This window comes from Xiphophorus hellerii, chromosome 19, assembly GCF_003331165.1.
Source record: "Xiphophorus hellerii strain 12219 chromosome 19, Xiphophorus_hellerii-4.1, whole genome shotgun sequence".
NCBI classification, from domain to species: Eukaryota; Metazoa; Chordata; class Actinopteri; order Cyprinodontiformes; family Poeciliidae; genus Xiphophorus; species Xiphophorus hellerii.
Window position 1 is genome coordinate 15959778 of NC_045690.1, and position 19829 is coordinate 15979606.

At 37.2% G+C, this 19829-nt stretch overlaps 1 protein-coding gene across 2 annotated transcripts in view; it reads left to right on the forward strand.

The window, feature by feature from the left end:
• The window catches only part of alk (ALK receptor tyrosine kinase), a 430726-nt gene that overhangs the window by 346428 nt on the left and 64469 nt on the right, over window positions 1–19829 (forward strand). For both annotated transcript variants that reach the window (XM_032546829.1, XM_032546830.1), the window contains exon 6: window positions 11282–11413. In XM_032546829.1, coding sequence (XP_032402720.1) covers window positions 11282–11413 — 132 coding nt within the window. The remainder of the gene's footprint in view (window positions 1–11281; window positions 11414–19829) is intronic.

Sequence of the window (19829 nt, forward strand, 5' to 3'; positions counted from 1 at the left end):
ACTTAAGCAAATCTGCTTTGTGACCAATTTGGTTTTAAAAATCATGAAGTGATTTTCAGGACGTAATGTCTTCATTGCATCCTCCACAAAGCACAGCTAAACCTAGTTACATCGGTGTACATAAGCGTATACAACGTAAAATGGATTCTTGACAGGTGTAGCTTTTGATTCAGATCAAGCATTCGGTCTTCTTGAGTTTGTACCTGCCTTGAATTATACTGAATATTATTGACTAGAAATAAATATCAGCAGTCTGTATTGGATTTCCATGACATTTGTTTATATACAACATTCAGCAAAAGTAAGAGTTTGCAGAGGTTATGAAAGAGCACAACCTTTTCTTTGTGCAAAGCAAAGGTATCCTTCACCTGACCATTATAAATAATTGGACAAGAAGTGGGTCAAAGCTCGACATTCAACATGAAGATTTTAAGATTTAGATTGACACGAGCCACATTCTAAAGTAAATTTAAAATAAAATGTTTTACGTTACTTGAAAATAAACAGTCCTCAAAATCTGACAGAATAGGAGAACATTTTTAAAGCACAGTTGACAAATATTCTCAAGTGAAAGTCATAGCATGCTGATAGACTCAGACTGAATGATGAGCTTAAATCAACCAGTGTTGTAAGGGCTTGCATGCTGTAGGATGTCAGATTAAATGTGAGAATATTTACAATAGTCAAAATTGTTTACATTACAAAAACTTGTTCACTTTCATATTGTTTTTTGTTTTATCTGAAATGACTTCTTGACAATGTCCATCATCGCACCTTAACATTCTCAAAAGATGCTGATTTTTCTTGTCAGTGTGGTGCACAGAGATATGGTCAATACAGCAGAAATAAATGGTGCTGCTTCTGCTTTCTTCCTTCAAACCCATCTACTTTAATTAAGTCATCAGTCACCGGTCCAACAAGCAATCCAATTTGCAGCACCTGAAAGTGACTTGTGTGGCTGTGTCTCGCATTCTGACAGTCCTTTATGGTTGCAACAAAGCAAACATCATGAAGGATTTTAACCTTTAATATATTTTTCATCCTGGATGTAAACAGAAGTGACCGTGTGGACTGACAAGCTCATTACCAGATCATATCAATCTCAGATTTGACTTTGACTTTGTCGGTGTGCTGTAGCACGGCAGAGAGATAACAAAGGTTTGTCCTTTGGAAAGCCTCTTAAGTGTTTGTGCCCATGTGTTAGGAAGGAAAATGTAGGTAAAGCCTAAGACATGGCAGCTGTGAACCCTGAGGAAAATTGAACCAGTGACCTTCTCTCTCCTGGACCATTTCCTTATCCATTGTACCATGCTGCTGCAGGTTCTCAATGGAGCATCACGACAACGCCATACGTCACGAATAGATACAGGCAATGAGGATGTCCTGAGGCGCATCAATCAAATGCAGCAATGTGAAGGCAGGGAGGGAAAGAAGTGGAGTGAGATATAAATGGAGCCAAGTAAAGTTCCTTAATAGAGTCACAGGAGGATACGTTTTTAATTTCTTTGATCACTTAAATGACAAATGTCTAGATCCAATTTTGTGTTTAAATGGCACTCTCAGAATACCAAGTGTTAAAATGTCGGAACTAAAAAACATTCGTAAAAGGATGTCATGCACAGAATCAGTGGCCCGTGAAGATGAGCAACAGAGTACAATTGAATGCATTGTTTGCAGTCAATCTTGCAAACAGGCATCAAATCATGAGTGCACACCAGATTCATTCATGTGCATGTGGGCAAAGTTCACAATGTCAAACAGGTGTATAAAAATATGATTTGAGACGCCTTTGCTCAGAGCAGCGGGTGACTTCTTTTCTATCCGGACCTAAAAACAGATTCACATCCGACAGTACACAGACGCATGTAAAAAATTGGAATACCTCCAAAATGTCCAATATTTTTGTCACTCGTTTCAGAAAGTGAAATATATATTCCTTTCACATAGCGTGAAATTATGAATGTAAGTTAGATGACAATGCCTTCCAGATAATAAAATCTCCAAATTCAGTATCTTGATAAGATTAGTAAAAAATGATTTTTTTAAAACAGATATTTTTGGCTTGTGAAAAGTATGTTCATTTCTATGCACCCGATACTTGGGTTAAGCTCTTTTTCCATGAATTACCATGAATTACTGAAGCAATATGGCGTGGCATGGTGGAGACCAGGCTGTGGTTCTGTTGAAGTGTAATAAAAACCTGATTCTTTTCTAACTGATATATTTGAACTCTTTCTGCTTGAGACAAAACTGACCCTTGAACCAGAGACAGGAATCCCCTTTTCTCTTTTGAAAAGCCCTGCTTTAGACTTTGGAGGGGATTCTAAGGTTAAAATATTGAAATTTTGTCAACTGTGTGTGGCGGTACTAGATTAAAATCAGGAATTTTGTGTAATTTAAATTTCTGGACCCAAATAAGTTGCTCCACAGCGCCATCCTGGGAATTTCACCCAGGGAATATTACCTTCTTCTTAAGGCACACAGGTTCGGTCATGCATCCATGGAAACATCCGAGACAGTTTCAAATGTACAAAAACTGTTTATTAAATTCTTTTAAAATACTCTTTTTAAAACCAGTTCTTCCTAACAAAAAAAACTAAAGAAAACAGAAGAAACTACAGTAGCTGAGGTTACCGGCAGAAGGGGCCACTATAGGGACGGCATCCAACAAACACAGCTACAGTTTAGATTTTACAGAGTTATGACCTTTTTTTCCCACAATGGCATTTCTAAAGAGTTTGAATAAAACTGGCTCATTTACTTGTTGTCAGACTTTGCATTACAACAAAAATAGCTTGACACAAAGATTGAAAATATTTCATTGTTGGATTCTTGTAAGTTCTTCATATTGACGACGTTAAAACTTACTGTGTCAAAATTATGAAAATATTCTTTCAGGCTCATTTACTCTGAGCTAAATGATTATTTTTCTTTTCAATTCTCTGAAATTCCTGAAGGTTTTAAAGAGATGAGTCATTGCTTGGAAACTGTTGAAGAAAAATCTTGGTAGCAAAGAAAAATCTGAGTCATTTAGAAAAAACAAAGCCCATCAGTTACCAGAAGATTCAGCATGCAGAGCAAAAGCTCTATCTGGCAGCACTAGTGTTCATCACACTCTGCCTCTAATCTCTTGCCTTAGGCTTTTCCTCAAGAAGCAAACCCTCAACACAAACTGGTTGTCTGTTGCAGGCACCTTTCCAAAGCAATCTACACAGGCGGTTTCATTTTAAGATACTGAGCAAATGTTAAATGGCCCAGGGCACAGAGTAAAGTGTTCTCAGCATCTGTACGCCAAATGAAACAGATGTCTAAATCAACCCTAATCTGACGTGGAGGAGAAACCTTCGGGGTTTTACGGACCTAAAGCATTTTTGAATTGAAGCCAGTAATTAACATACAGGAACCTTAAATCTAATCAGATTCAGTGTTGGCAATAAGAACATTGGCATAAAATTCTTAATGCGTTCACCGAGGCAGTTTAATACATTTAATGTCAAACTGTACACTCTAATTAGTGTGTAGCTACAGTACCTATGGAAATGATGAAAATGTCCATCTGCTGCAATCAGAGCACCAGATTCATTGACCCCTGTTGAGATTTACAGCCTGGCTTCAATGTACTGTTAAAAACATTTCAACTGCATTGATTTTATTGCAGAATGTATTTCAGAATCACAGCTTTTCACATTTGTTAATATTCTCATTGCTTTTGTGAATAAACCTGTTAGGAAACATCTATGATGATGTTTGATGATGATGAAGCCTGTCAATATCTTCTTCCATAAAGTATTCCATTAGGAACATCTACCAATAATCCAGGATCAATTTGGTGATCATCTCTGTTTTCTAGCTTGATTGAGAAATGTGTGATGAGACAAAAATGATGACAAAGTGGTTCAATGATCAGGACACTTACATTTTTGACCTCTGGTCAGGAAACTTGACACATTGTAACGCCACTAAGACGCTGTGGTCAGTTCTAATGAAGCAGGTTTGTAGCTAAAGTCAACAGTTAACTTCAAGTACTAATAAGACAGGAATGGGTTAGCTTTATGTCCAAACGGCATATTGAGCATATCAGAGTCGTGAAAATCAAGGAAAAACACTGGCAAGACTAATTCACTACAAGACACCCATAAAATATGAAACGTTAATGAGGAAAATCAGATAAAGTGCAATTTTTCTGCTGTAAATGACAGAAACATGAAAATCATTATCCTGGGAATGTTAAAGGTATTACTTTCCCCTCCCATCTCCACCCTGTCCGCCCTTCGGTGTGTTGCTCTCTCCGGCAGGGAGCATGACAGATAGTAATAGTGATTGGGCAGAGCTCGCACCAATCGAGCGTGACTGTGTGCAGTTAATTGAATTCATGAGCAAATATGTCTTGTCCCATCGACTGTCCAGCAGCAGGCGCAGCTGCATCTATCTTCAACACTGCAGCCGCTGTAAATCTCTGTGAATGGCTTGAAATTTCGCCTTTAATGGGTCGCCAAGATAGCAGTGCCATCGCTGGCTGAGGTTTCTGTCTGCAGTAACCAGCACGGACTTTGAGAACAGAAATTGCACCATGAAATTAATGAGGTTTAACTACTTTTGAAGTTGATGATAGACTAAATCAAGTCGGGTAAAGTTGTTTACTTTCTGTTCTCCTGTCTGTTTGCAATTCTGTGGACAGCAGATCTGCAGGCAGGCACTTTTCCAGCCTGAAATCCCTCCTCATGCACAGGAATTTCCAGCCCTGACTGACTGACATGCTTGCTCATCTGTAGGAAGACAAAAGCTGTATTAATTTCAGTCTCAGACTTCCTCCCCCAATTGTTCTGAAAAGTGTTTCTGCAGCCCGTCTGCAACAACAAAGCATCTGTTTGTATTCAAATCTGCACACAGTGGCCAATAAACCGTGTCAAGTTCTATTCAGACAGAGAGACGAACTGTTTTGCATGATCTGATAACCTGCAGAGAGAATTATGTTCATCTCTCAAATCTGATCGTCATGATACGGTTATGCAAAAGTTTTAAATGTTAGGTGTTGGTATCGAATTGGTTTCAGCTGATGAACCATGTAAAAAAAAAAAGGAAGTTCAGTGCGTTCTCGTACGACTAAAGTGTGACTGTAAGACATTAACAAAACATGGGTGAAATATATAGTTTTTCAGGACACAATGAAGATGTTCTGGTCTTTATATGAAAAGCTGTTGGTGGAAAAAACATGCTTGCTGCTTCCATTGGATGTAACTGGAAATGTAAAGCCAGGTAGATGTTAATACACTTGGTTAAGTGCTCATAAAGTTGCAAAAAGCCAGATCTAATATTTCAATGTCTTTCTAGAATTATTAACATTATTCAGAAGAGAAACAGCTGCCAATCTTTTCAGAAAGGAAAGTGACAGCAAATTTACTGCAAGATAGTCCGTGAAGGTTCAAAGAAATGAAGAATTACCAGCTCCATTTCAAACTCTGCATACCTCCCTTAGCATTTGTAATTCATTTATTTAGCAGGGGAATTGAATGGATTACCCAAAAGAATCTGATTTTCTTCATATTACAAAACTTCAGAAACAATGACCTTTAGATAGATGAGGTCAGAGCAGAGACGTATCATAAAGGCAGCTTGCAGTCTCTAGATATGTTTACATGAACATAAGTAATCCAAATAAACAAACAATAGGAATGCCATGTAAATGCCCCAGTCAGAATATTCTAACTGGTTTCAGATATATTGGAATGAATGTGAACCGAGAGGGCTGGCTTATGCCGATTGACCATCCGAACAGTTTACATGTAAACACTTATTGTGATCATGTTACTCTGACTGTGGCAAACTGACCTTACTGGTCTGTTGATCTGTCATCATGTAACACAGGAAGACACAACGGCATAATGCTCAGCCTGTAGCCTAACTAGTGAGTGAGGTAACATCTCAACTATTAGAACCTGGGGCGGGTCCAATCCGTGCACTCAGGAGACAGAACAAACACACTGCTGCATTTGTTTTAAGTTCAGCACAGACAGGAGTACAAATTATTTTGTGATTTTTAGGGAAATTTTACAACTTTGCTCATGTTAGTGCTTCTATTCTGAATAAAGCCTGGTCCATGTAAATGCACATCAGAATTTGATTCATAATTTTATCACTATATAAACGACGCATTCAAATTACTTAATTTGAATACATTTGACTCTGATCAAGGGATTTTGCGCATGTGAATATATCTATTTTGTCGACCAGGATCTGGAAATCAAATTATTCTGGAGACAAATGTGAGCCTGTTGAGCTGACATTACCTCAAGGAGCTGATGCAATATGTCACAGAAAACTGGCCTAAAATCCTTCCAACAAAGTGGAAAACTGAAAGTTAGACAGTAAATAACAACTGGGAGCTGTTGCAGCTAAAAGTGGTTTTCCAAACATAGGGGGAACTTAGTGTTTGTTTTTTGTTACAGTTTAGCTCAGATTGAAATATTGTGGAGTATATTGTGTCATTTTCATGTTCTGTTGCACAAAATCACCCAAAAGAAAGCTAAAGGTAAAGATCAATTCTCCATTTTCATTGGATGAAGTATTTAGATATATGATGTTGGGTTTTTTTTGTTGTTGTTTTTTTTTACAAAACATAGTTTTGAAAGTTTCTGTGTCAACAAAAACACCTTAGCAACACCACAAAGAAATTTACAGTTGTATTGGTCATCATCTGATGCATAAAATTACAAGATGCACTGAAAACAATGCTTTTTTTATATATTTGTTACCTTTTCTTTTGAAAATTTAGGCTTCTGAGGCAAGATTGATGTTCAATTGCAACATATTGAGAAGAAAGATAGCCCTGAAAAGCTATTAAACACAGCATGGCCAGTACACAGACCATGTACTGTGTACTGACCATTCAACCCAACACATGACACATGACCCAATACTGTGGGTCATGTGTTACTAAAGAAGACTTCTTAGAAGATGGAGTATTCTGTTTTTTTTCCTCATATAAACGCCGCCTGTGTTTGCTGAACAAGCACTTAAAGGCTTTAGTGAAAATGAAATGACGTCAAGATGAAAACAAGAGAAAGTGAAAATCTTGCTGGGAAATCCCCAAATTAATAAGGAGCACATGAGCAGGAAAATGTAATTAGAGTGGTCAAGTTGAAAAACTGGTTCATTTCTTTGAATCACTTATTACATTGTTTTGATCTTTGTTATTTAAACTTTTTGTTGTTGAAGTTGCAATTAGTTTTACACAGGATGGAAAAGTTTGGATTCTGTTTTCTACCCAATGTTTCACCTCATTCACTCCCTTTTTTAATCAGCTGTGCTGCTCTGAGTCCTGTAGTTGAGGGTAAAAACAAAACCAATCAACTATATGTTATTTCTTAGTTAGCTATTATTTAACCATGAATAATCCCATCAAGATTATGTTGAAGCCTTATGTGCAGTGTGAAGCTGGTTCTGCGTTTCATTATAATGAAAAGCTCCAGATCCAGAAACGTCCACAGCGGTAACAAAATGCAAAAACAACTCATGAAACAAACAGAAAACTATGTGAAATGTAAGGCTCTCTTTTAACTGGACAGATATCACTGCTGCAGAACCAGCATGACCAGGATTTTTCTCATTATCTACTGAAAGTTGTCAGTCATGTGAACCTCATTGCTTCAGATTGTAACAGATGACTCTGACTCTTCCTGTCCTTCCTGACATTTAGATAAACAAAGCATGCTGAGAAGCAAGTAAACAGGAGGATGGGACCTCCTTTGTCTTCCTGATTCTTCAGCTTCACAACAGAGAATTAGTTTGGACTTCAAAGTCAGAATTTAAGGAAGTGGACAAGATCCAAAAATATGTAGTGAAACCATATCTACACACACACACACACACACACATGAAGCTGATTCAGCTGTTGGAATCCAGTGTTATAAAGCAGAGAAACATCCAAAATATGACAGAAATGCAGTGGAAAACCACTCACTCTGGATATTTCCAATGCAGTAGGTGTAGGACGGTGGGATATTTGAAGGTCAGGTTTGGAAAATACCAAACTCGGCCCTGGAAGGTTTAGACTATTATTTGTATTTTATGTGATGAACCAACACAAAGCAGAGCAAACTTATTAAGTGGGAGTAAATATTGTACATAGTTTTCAGAGTTTTATGTGCATTTGTATTCACTCTTCCAGCTGCAGGTATTTGGGGTGTGTGTCTATCAGCAAATCTTGCCAAAGAATCTCTATTTGGTTTACTTCTGATCTTTTACTTGGGGAATTCATTTCCTTCCACTTCACAATTATGCCTTACTTTGGATTTTCACATAAAATCCAAGTTAGTTAAATTTTTGTTTGTAATAAACTCCTATTTAACCCTTTTTAGGAAACAATTTTGGAAAATACACATGTTTGGTCCAAGGCCTGTTTGTTTATAGGCTTCTTTATGTGAAAAAACACAGTTTGAAATAGTTTAGGCTCTGGAATGCAGTTTTTTTCCCCATTTAAACTTGCAAGACTAATATTTCGACGTCTAACTCTATCAGACTATCACTCTTGTGTTTGTGTATCTGTTCGAACAGCAGATATTCCGGCTCCTCGGCTCTCATTCATCATTCTCCTCACAAAGCCCAAAGCAACCCCATGAACACAAAGATAACAAAACTCTCTTGATCCCACAGGCAATTCATCCCCCACTGACCCACTTGTTTTCACAATCTGACAAGTGTGATTTAAGAACTGCAGTCTGCGCGCAGTGCAGTGGCCATGTCTGGCTGCGCTTACCTGCTTCAGGGGGCCTAAAGTTAGCCGCATCACCCCTTTTACACGTTACTACTCCCCTGTCACCAAACTAAGACAAATCCATGAATTTAAATCTAACGCCCAGAGGTTTTGGTTCACTCTGGATAAACTTCTTTTATTTCTTTATTTGATGAATTGTTCTGTTAGTAGATTATACAAAAAAGAAGCAGCTGCCGAGTACAACCAATGCATAATACAACAACCCTTTTCCTTAGCTAATTGAATTTTCCTGTTAATGTCACATGTCACTGAGGCTGTATTTTTGTGCACAGCTTTTAGTTTCCCAAAAGAGTCCAATGAGGCCGTTTCTATGGACCGATACAAAAGAGTATTCATCATTAGAGTCATTTACTCTGGCTCATTTTAAAAAGATTGTGAAGTGGATCATTCACCGACGTGTTAAAGTAGCTTTCCACAGCCATAGAAGTCCTGGCACAGCAGTGGGCCGTGGGAGGCATCCAACTAATGTGTTTTTTCACCTCCCCCCCAATGCCTCTCCCCCCAAAAAAAGAAATCTCTTTTTAATCCATCACCAGGTGTGTCAGTTTCCAAGTGGGCGCTAATGCTTCTCCATCACACAAAAAAGGAAAAAAGACACTGAAGCAAGCTGAGAATGAGCCATAACTCTGAGATTTCTGGCCTCTCCTCCATTGGTAAATAAGCAATGGTTTCTGTGCAATCTTTAGTATTTTGTGGCCATGGCTAATTTAGAGCTGATGCTGGTAACATAAATTTGAGGTGTCCACTTAAGCTTTTTCTGCCTGAAAGTAAGCAATTTAATACCAGGCTATGGTTTAATTTAACCTTAATTTAACAACTTGGAAAACTGAAACAAATCCTAAAGATGAAGAGATAAAATAAGTGATTTTAGGGGGGGCTTGTGTGGTGTAGCAATAGAGCAAGTGCCCCGTATATCTGGAGGCTATTAGTTTTCAACAGAGGCATTCAGGGTTCATCTCTGGACCTCAAGACTTTTGCCGTATATTTTCCACCCTTCATTCTGCTGCTTCCTGTCTATAGACACCATAATAGCAGCACAAAAGCTTTTTAATCAATGCTACTTCTTTTCTGCGATCTGGACCCAAATGGTCACCATCAGAATATGCAAAGGCTGCCATTCAGCAGGAAAGCAGCTAGTTTCAATTAACTCCAAGTCCTTCAGCAAAGTTGGATCAAATATTTGACTTGAATTATTCCTGATGCTTGTTGGTGGCACTGTGGTCAAAATACTGTTTGAAGTTGTGTAATCAACCTCTAGAAATAATGAATTAAATTATTAAAAATTATTAAAGGCCAAAAATGTATGATGTTCATGTTGGACACACTAATGGCACACTAATTGAAGTTGGTGAAACCAACAAAAGCTTGTTTTCTTGAGAAACTGGAAACCTTTCCTCAGGTTTTCCCTTGTTTTTGCAGATCAGTCACTTTCCATGATGAAGTATTTTGACAAAAGTTCTTTATAGATTTAAAAATGAAACAATGCTAACTTTTGGGTAGCATAAGAAGATAAAATTTTTGCCAACATTTCAAATAAAAATCTGCCTTTAATGTTTTGTTTCCTCATTTGTCCTCCTGCTTCAGGTTTTGGATGCTGTCGCCTCAATGTCATTCCAAACTTTCTGCATCTAGTTCAGCTGCAGCAGAAATGCATTAATTACAAATGTCGTGATGAAAGCCGTCGTGGCATTCCTGCGTATCTCGTCAGCGCAGCTAGCAGCATTCGCTCCACATTTGCCTCTCCGTGTCATGGGATTGTTATCAGACTTTCAACTCCAAGTTCGCCTGAACAGAGAACAAATCTGCATATTACAGATCAAGGACAGACTACAGAGAGAGCAGCCAGTCACTCGTGATAGTAATCACTTCCCCCTTTTTTTTCCTCATGACAAAGGGAAACAAACAAAATCCCCATCAGTGCTTTATGTTTTAGTTCCCTGATCTCTTGTTTTTTTTTTCTCTGATCAGTTTCTGGTGATTAAGGGGAAGGTGAGCAGTCAGTTTCCAGAACCTACAGATATAGAACTTGATTTGCATAGATATGCAAATGCACCTGGTGACAATTGAGCTGCCAAGACAGGTGATATCAGTTGTGTGTGTGCGTGCGTGTGGGCGTGTGTATGCGTTGATCACACCATATGTGAAGCCTGCTAACGGTAACTAGGTCATAGTTTTCACTGCCTGTGTTCCTCCTCTGATGGATGAGTACTGTATTCACAGCTCATGCTGCCTGTCTCAGGTTATTTATGATGGTGCATGCAGTCTACGGATGTTATGGGTTGTATTGGCCTTCCTCACAAAGTAATGTACTCTAAACTTTTTTTTATGTTTTTTAGTTATACTTTCTCAGAGCTGCAGATTTAAGTTTTCTATCTAACATAATGCATTAAATCTCTCAGGGATGTTCAGAAAACAAGCTTAATCCTCGACTCAGGTGGTTTACTCATTCGTGACTACACTGTGAAAACGCTCCACCTTGACTTTGTTTCACTCTTCTTATTCTCTCAGCGTCCTCACCAGGCCCAAACATCACCCTGGAGGGACAGTACCACTGCTACAAGGGTCCAGCAATCCCCCTGGACAAACTCTGTGACTTCAGCACCGACTGCCCGCTCGGAGACGACGAAGGCAACCGTTGCCGTAAGTAGAGCGGGACACATTAACACAATGATGTGCTTGAACCACAGCGGGGGCATGACGAAAAAAACTTTACAGGGACAGAACAGATTTCTGGAGGATCTTAAATATTAATCTGTTTTTTAAACCAATGAGACATGTTGTACTCATAATTATTTTGTATCTGTTCTGTCAAATACTTTATCTACTGACAACATCGGCAGCTTAACAACAAAATAATAAAACTTAAATTATGTCTTTTTACAGTAGACATAACCAGGGATGGAGGGCTCAAGACGACACTTGTTCTTGAGTTCTCCGATAGATGGCAAAGACTATTTCGATCTGTTTTATTGCATGTGTAAAAAGTAATGACCAATCTAAGATTACATAGGGGCAATTGTATAATATAACAGCATGTTACATAAATAAAATAAATACAAAAACACAAGTTATTTTCTGAACAATTGTAATGTTGATGATAAAAGTCAAAGACATAGAGAGCATTTTAAGATGTCTTATGGGTAATATAGGAATATAGTAACTCAAATACAGAGTGAAGAAAAAAACATTTCTAGGAGGATGAGAAAAAAAGTTTTTGGATAGTCAATGGATGAGATGATGTTCTCAGAGTCACCTTAGACAAAGCCTGTTCTCTCATTACTTACATTCACCACTGAGAACCAGCTCAGTTTTGTTAACCAACAAGTTGCATCCTGGGCAAAGTGAGAAATATCCAGTTATAAGATTATGTTTCTGAAAAAAAATTGAATGATTGTATATACACCCACTTGGTACAGCAGGGCTGGTGCAGATTTATTGTTTGTGTATGAAGGTATATGCCGCCACTGTTAGTCTGCTGCCCATTGATTAAGGTGAATTGTGGAAAATCACCTTTAAGGAACCAAACCCACCCAGTACAGCTGACCGTGTTTGTGTGCCCTCCTGACTGAAGCACAGAGAGAAAAGCCCAAAATAAGGGCGCAGAAGATATGCATGGCTAGCAGTTTTCACCCTTGACATATTCCGTAGTTGGTATTTCTATCTCCTTGCACATTTGTTTTCTGCTTTTCTCGGGGCTTAGGAGCAACGCTAGCCAACTATGCTGATATCTTATTCACAAGTCCCCCAGGCCAGGCGCTTATTGTGTGTGTCTACTTGTGCGTACCCTGAATCTTTTTATAGCGCCGCCCGCATGTACGCAGCTTTAAATTGTCTCTGAGATTTGTGTGTAACAGCTCAAGAGTCTCACGTATACCGTTGAAAAGAATAACAACAACAAAGTCGCGGATTAATTCTTGTTGTGTTTTTTTTACCTACATTAAAGCGACCAGAATTAATTTGCCTGTACCCACAATGCAGGTCAGCCTCCCCTTGTGCTGCTTATTAAAATGATGCCTACTCCCATGTGTGTGTAGGTTTGCTCACAATGGGAGCCGGGAGATAAGAGGGTAACGATAGGGTGAAAATCCCAGCCAGGCGCAGATTCCCTTTCTGCTGCGAGAGGATTTATTAGCGCTAATTGGCTTGAGAGGCAAACCCAAGGGTGTAATCTCTCTGTGAATGTAATAACTGTATGTGTGTATAACATTTTGATTTTGGGAGACACACTTGCACATTTGGAATAAATTAGTCTATCGGAAATAAAAGTTGGATTTTATGTGTCGATGATCTGGTTTATGTTTTTTAAAACAGTTTTATGTTTTTAAACAGGGTTCCTACTATTTCTATTCATCAGGTCATGTTCCACATTTGTCCAGGCTCAACATTTCCACAGTCCTTTGTCCTCTAAGAAAACTTACACAATAGGAGGGAGGGAAAGATTTAAAATTGTAGAAGTTAGACTAAACGCTGGCCAAAGTGAAACAGAAAATTACACTTGTATATACAATTATGGTTAAAAACACAGAATACAAGCAAAACAGAAATATTTTAAGAATGAAAGCCCACAAAAAAGGCATTGTCCCATGTCTGAGGAATCTTTATAGTATCTGCCCTCTTAAGTTCTGCCACAGAATGGGTCCAACCAAAGTAATCAGTGTCACCCCTGCAAACTAGATGCTCTTAGTTAGTATATCTGAGTGTTCTTGCTGAAATCTGGTATTTCAAAATGTCATTAAGTGAACAAGACCTAACCCATGCAGAAATCTAAAGAAAAACAATATAATCCTGAATTTTATCTAACACCAAACAGGAAGTGCTGTTTTCTCACTCTTGTCATTTGTCAGGAAGCAATTTATTGTGCCTGATGCAAGCAGCAACTTCACAGTAAAAAGCAATTGAGCCTCATTTAATTGTGTCTACTAACTTCTGTCTTCTCACATAGCTGAAGCTCAAAATAAATGTTTATGAGCAGAATTCAGTTTGATGTTTAGTAAAATGTATTATCATATATTTGTGCAAACTAAGTCATGAATTTATAATCCAATTTAAAATAATGTGTTATTCAACTTGATAACATGAGTGAAAATAATACAGAAATGTGTCCTTGTTCATCTAGGTGAGGGCAGTTTTCTTGCGTAACAGTTATTAATTATTTGGTTTAAATTTACACAATTGACAGTTTGACTCATTAGTCCTCAGGACTGAAGAGTAATGAGCTGTGAGAATAAAAAACAATGTTTAGACAGCGTTTCTCTTGTTGCCAAATTAACTTGATGTTCTTTAATTTCTAAATTTAAACCAAAACAATTTTCCACTTCACTTGAATTTTCAATTAAACCACCTTCAAATGTTTTACAGTATTGTCTTAGCCTAAATGCAGCTGCAGTATTTCAACCAAGCAGAAATCAAAGTGAATAACTTTGTATTTTGTTGCGAAGATTTCCGTTCAAATATATGTTTATAACTCCTAATCAGTTCAGAAAAACATTCAGTGTTTCCTTACATCATATTTTCAGGGTGATGACATCAACATCTAGATGAGAAATAAAGTAAATATTGTGGTTATGATGAATCCAAAGGGAAACGTATTCAAGAATTTGATGGAACTGGTCCTTGAGGAACTCCAAACTGGCTATGGACAGAGAAAGTGGTGTCTGAAATATGATCTATAAGTGATGATGATGATCTTCTGCACCAAAGGTAGCACATAAATCTAACAGCCCTTCATAGCGAGGTTTCTTGAGTGGTCTGTTAAAACTAGTTTGCTAATTATTTTTAAAGCATTTGTTTCCTACCATGATATTGTTTAATCCAATCTGATGAATATTGTTATTAATTATGTTTATTTTAGCAAATCTAGAAAAGAATGATTTTTTTTTTCACTCCCAAAAAAGTTTTCAACAGGTTTATGGAAGAATAAGGAGATCAACAGATCAAATATATAGATTTATATATCGACCTGATGATACCTTGATGGGCAGATGGGCAAGCCTACAGACTGACAATTAGGATTGGGAATAAAATCTGAAAATGCAAATGTTTCCTGTTCTGTTTTCTTTTTACACGTTTGTTTTGGTAAAAATCAAGGTAAAAACTGATCATCTAGCTGAGAAAAATGTGTTGCCTGCTGAGAAATGTCACGGTTCTGTTACTTATGTTAGACTACTCAAACACCAGCTGTTAACTGTCCTCAAAACTATGAAGAAACACAACCTTTATCTTTTAACCTTATTAAAATCAAGGACCAATGTTGATCAGACCACCTTTAAACTATCATATGTCTTTTGTTTTACCTACGTTTGGACCTGCATGTTTGTAATTCATTTCATATTCTTCAGTCACCCATCCTGATTACCCCCTGGCACTCATATCACATAGCATCTCCTCTCTGATACCCTATTCTCTATGATCTATCCACCAGTTATCTGCCTCTGATTTGATCTATTTAAATCCTTTATAAGCTCTGCCAAGGCTCATTATTGGGAAAAAGCAGAAAGAGGCTGGAGGAACAAGCTCAGCTGGTGTCAATCACAAAGATTCCCGACATATAAGGAAGCTCGAGTCCCCATGGATGATCCCTCACCATCCTACTAGCGCATCATTATGCACAAACACATCTTCAACTCTCTGAGAGTCCCAGCTTCCTCTGCTTGATCTCAGCCCGGCTAAATTCAGCAGACGCCCCACTGCCTTCCAGCTCCACATTTGCCCCGTAACAAATTGGAAATGCTGCTTTGCATCAAAGCGTAAGACGCCATAATTTAAGGGGTGTTTGAGGTTTTTATTTTTTCCATTATATTTATTCAGCCTTTATTTAACCAGGAAATGTCTTGAAATGGGAAGATCTTTCAAGGGTAACATTGCTCCAAAAATATGTAAGAATTGCAGACTTTAATTGGTTTTAGCATTTGATTAAAATGTGTGTAATTTCCTAAAGCAATTTCTTTAATTGTAAATGTAAAGTATTAAAATACTGTTGTTCATTCAAATACCAGAATCAGCCCAAAATACTTTTCTGTCTAGTTTTTTATTTCCCTGACTAACTGTTAAATCACTGATCATGGAAAAAATACTTTGTGTCTCGCATTGACACCCCAGGCCTGATTCACACCTGGTATCAACAGCTGTCCTACGAGATCAAATCACAAGTCAACCGCTAGCATCAATAATTAAATGTCACTTCTTCAGTCAAAAAGCAAAACAGGAAATCCGAAGGTTGACTAAAGTTTTCTCCAGTCTTGAGAACCCTTCATGTATCTCAAAAATTTAGTTTAAAGTTGATCAGGGGTCTGTGATCCTAGCACAAAGTGTTGCTGTAGTTCAAACTTTGGATGCATCTCTGCTTCATCACACCTGAATCAAATGAACAATTAATGAATAGGTCTTTACAAAACTTGACAAGCAGGTAATTTAGCCTTTTGATTCGGGCAGGAGGAGTTGCAGGACAATCGCACTCGAGATTTCAGTTCAGTCTGCGTTACATTTGCAGCATTTTCTTCAGCTTAACAAAGGTTTCTAAGTTACCTTTGAGTATTTTCCAGATTAACTTTGTGTAGTAAAAATCTGAACTCCTACAAAATCCACAGTTTCTAAAGCAACTAATTTACCACTTACTAAAATTAGCACTTTGTTGTGGAGTCTTCTGATTTTAAAACACAATCCTGTTATTTTTGGTAATCATTTATCGCCGTCTATGCCACATTTTGAGTCGGTACATTTTCTCAATGTTCTCCAAATGTTTGCGATAGTTGCAGGTAAATCTCTCTGTCTCTATAAATCTCTATTTTGCTGATATTTCTCAAAATATCAGCAAATGTTTCAGACTTTATGTACTGAAACATAAAGTCCATCTTCAGCCTTTAAGAAAACACCTTGAGGTTTTGTCTTAAAACTGACATTTGGAGCTGCTGCTCATATTGTTGTCAAAGCCAGAAGCATGCTGTTGCAACCACAATGTTTCACTGTAGGTGTGATTTATCTATTTATTTATTGTATTAGTGATACACAGTGGATTTTTTTTTTTTTTGCCGAACCTGTTTCAGAAATGTCTCAAAATGCTGCTCACCTCAGTCCTGGAGGAATTGTGTTTTGTCGTGCAACCTTTTACATTTACATGAAGAATGCAGCAGATTATCACAAAGAGAACACAATCAGCACTTTGCACAAATGTCTGCAGCTCTTTCAGTGTTGCTGGCAACTTTATTGGCCAATAAGTCTTTCCTTTTCATACAGTGTGCTTTGGAGAAAAATACAGTTTTTTACTGTCAATCTTGTCTCATACTTCTATGGTTTTAACTACAGGATGCTGATAATTGTGCAAAGTCCTGCTAGGCAAACTGAACTTTATTTCAGACCTTTCAGTTTCCCTTCAAATGAGTGGTGAGGCCTGCTTCATGTTTTTTTTTTTTAAACTTTGAATGTCACAAACTGAAGGTTTTTTTTTGTTATGTTACCCTTTACTTGAATTTAAAGCTGTGCCATTTATAAATACTTAACTATCCCAGATGTTTATGTTCATACATGCATGACATGATGATATATGACTTTTTTATGCATATTATCTCATAGTGACTGGTTTATGCAAGGCAAGGTTATTATTGTCACGAGATACAGTGGATTTCTTGTAGGAAATGTAGGTTGTTTGCAACAGACATGTTCCATTGAGAAATGTGTGTTTGTTTTTAAATTCAAAACATGTTGCTGTTACAAAATTGCCAATCTAAGATGGCTTTTGTTGGCCTGCCTGGTTCACCAAAAGAATATCTCCTTTATACTTTACCACATGATCTGTGAAAAGGCCCCAATCCCCAACAACTTTTAAATGAAAGAATCATAAAGTTAACTTTGTAATAAAGCTTTGAAATCAAAAAATGAAGCTTTTGATATCATGTTCAAGTGAAAGAGTGATTAAATATTGATGAAATTCACAATATTTTCTTAGATCATAAAAGGAGTATTTGTAATCAGTAGGTTATTTGTTTTTATTTGTGGGTTTCCCAGCTGAGCCCTGCTTTCTGTGGTTTAAATGTTATGACTGATCATGGTGTTCATGTGGAGACTCGAAATTGGCCAGAGGGTCATGTTTTCTCTTTACTAACTCAAACATTTTAAGAGAAATATGTCTGAAACTTCAACAATTACAGAGCAGCATATTACATTGCTGGCTGAAAATCTTAAGGTGGATGGTGGCTTTTTCTTTTTTTTTTTTTTTTTTTTGGTAAGAAGCAAAAAAAGAAAAGATGAGGATTGTGGCTGGTGTCTTTTTTTCTCGGTTTGTTTTGTTTTTTGCTAATCAGTCCTTTTTACAAGGTCAGAGTAAGCTTTTCTAGTGCTTGTTTATTATCCTTTTTTAAATTTTCATAAATATAATAAGAAATCTTCCTATTTAAATGTAAAAACCTAAAAATAGATTCAAACTAAGACAAAAACACAGTAATCACATTTAGATATTGTTTTTATTGTAAAAGAAATAAAGAACACTCTCTTGCTCCTTATTGTTTCCCTATTAGTCACAGAAGAGAAAATGCACTGACTAAAATAAGCTCTGCCTTTTTACAAGGAGCTGCCCTGAATGTTCAATCTGAGTAGCACACAGCTTAAAGTGAAATGAAGTTGCAATTAAGAATGTGCAGACAAACAACAATAACACTGAGGGGTTTGTGATTGCAGATAAGAAATTGAAATCACAAAAAGTTAAAAAGGTTTTAAAGTGACCAAAGTTATCATTTAGGAAATCACTTCTAAAGTCCTTGAAGAGAAAGTTAACATTTTTCAGCTTTTATAATAAACATTTAAGAACTCCTGAGGCTAAATAAAGGCTTTTTGTGTTTCACGGATTTCAAGTCAAATGGTATAAATGAACACTTTAAACTGCACTTAAACCCGCATCACTCTGTTCCACGAGAAGTGGATCACTTTCCTGAAACTCACGTTGTCAATAAATGAATGAATGCAGAGTGGAATGCTTTTAACTAAATTGTATTATTACCTCATCTGGAGTGAGAAGAGTTTCTTGCAGCACTACAAGGTCCTTATGATGGGAAGTACTCATTGTTGTCTCTGACTTGGACCTTTTAAAGTTATTTATTCTTCTTTTGAACTTTTCTAATGTATAACAATAGAAGATGGTAAAGTGGTCAACAATAGTAGATTCTGCAGTTTTTCGGTACCTTTGAAACACATTTGATTTCTCTTCATCAGCTTTCTTTAGACACATGTTAGTGGATGGACTATATAATGTAGCAAATGAACATTTTGTCCTAAAAGTTGATGAGATAGCCTATGTTCACACAGCAAGAAAATACAACACAAATAATTTTTTTCCAATTCCAATCTTTTTGCACATAAAAAAGTCAGATTTGTGTAATTTCCATATGTGGTACTAAATCGGATACGTATTTGATAGTTTTCAAAGTGTGAGTCTTGTGTCATAATGAACTTAAATAATGATTAATACAAGCAACTTTCTCTTTTACTAGCTTCCTTCATCCTATGATGGTCTTGGTTTGATACAGTTGACTCCTAATGCTCAACAACTTTAAAATCGATCCAGAAATGGCAGCATTTGTTTTTATTTCAGTAATCATTTTGTTGCTGTGTGACGTCTATGTTGTTGTTCTGTGCCTGTGGGTCACTTTGGGGTCGTAAACTGTCCACACAAAGTCTGATTGAACAATCTCGCAAAGAGAAAAAAATTTGAGTAAAAAATTGGAATTGAGCATCAAGACTTCTTGTGTGAACATGAAAGTTGGAAGATGAATGTATATCAAAAACTTTAATCCATGATTTCACATGTGTAAACTATTCAATCACCAGCTTTGTTTTTCACCGACATTATGTCACCAAATCTTCTTTCTTCTCAGACTATTCAATTTTTATTCTTTCCGGTTTCCCACTTGGTGTAAATCTGAGATTTCTCTGCACCACTTCCACAATTTTCATCACCACATCAAATCCTGTGGGCCATTACCCTGCTCCCCATATCTACTGTCTCTTTTTGAGCCTCTCCGCCTTTACATGTCACTCAACTCTCTTTTCTCTTTCTCCTTGGATGTTT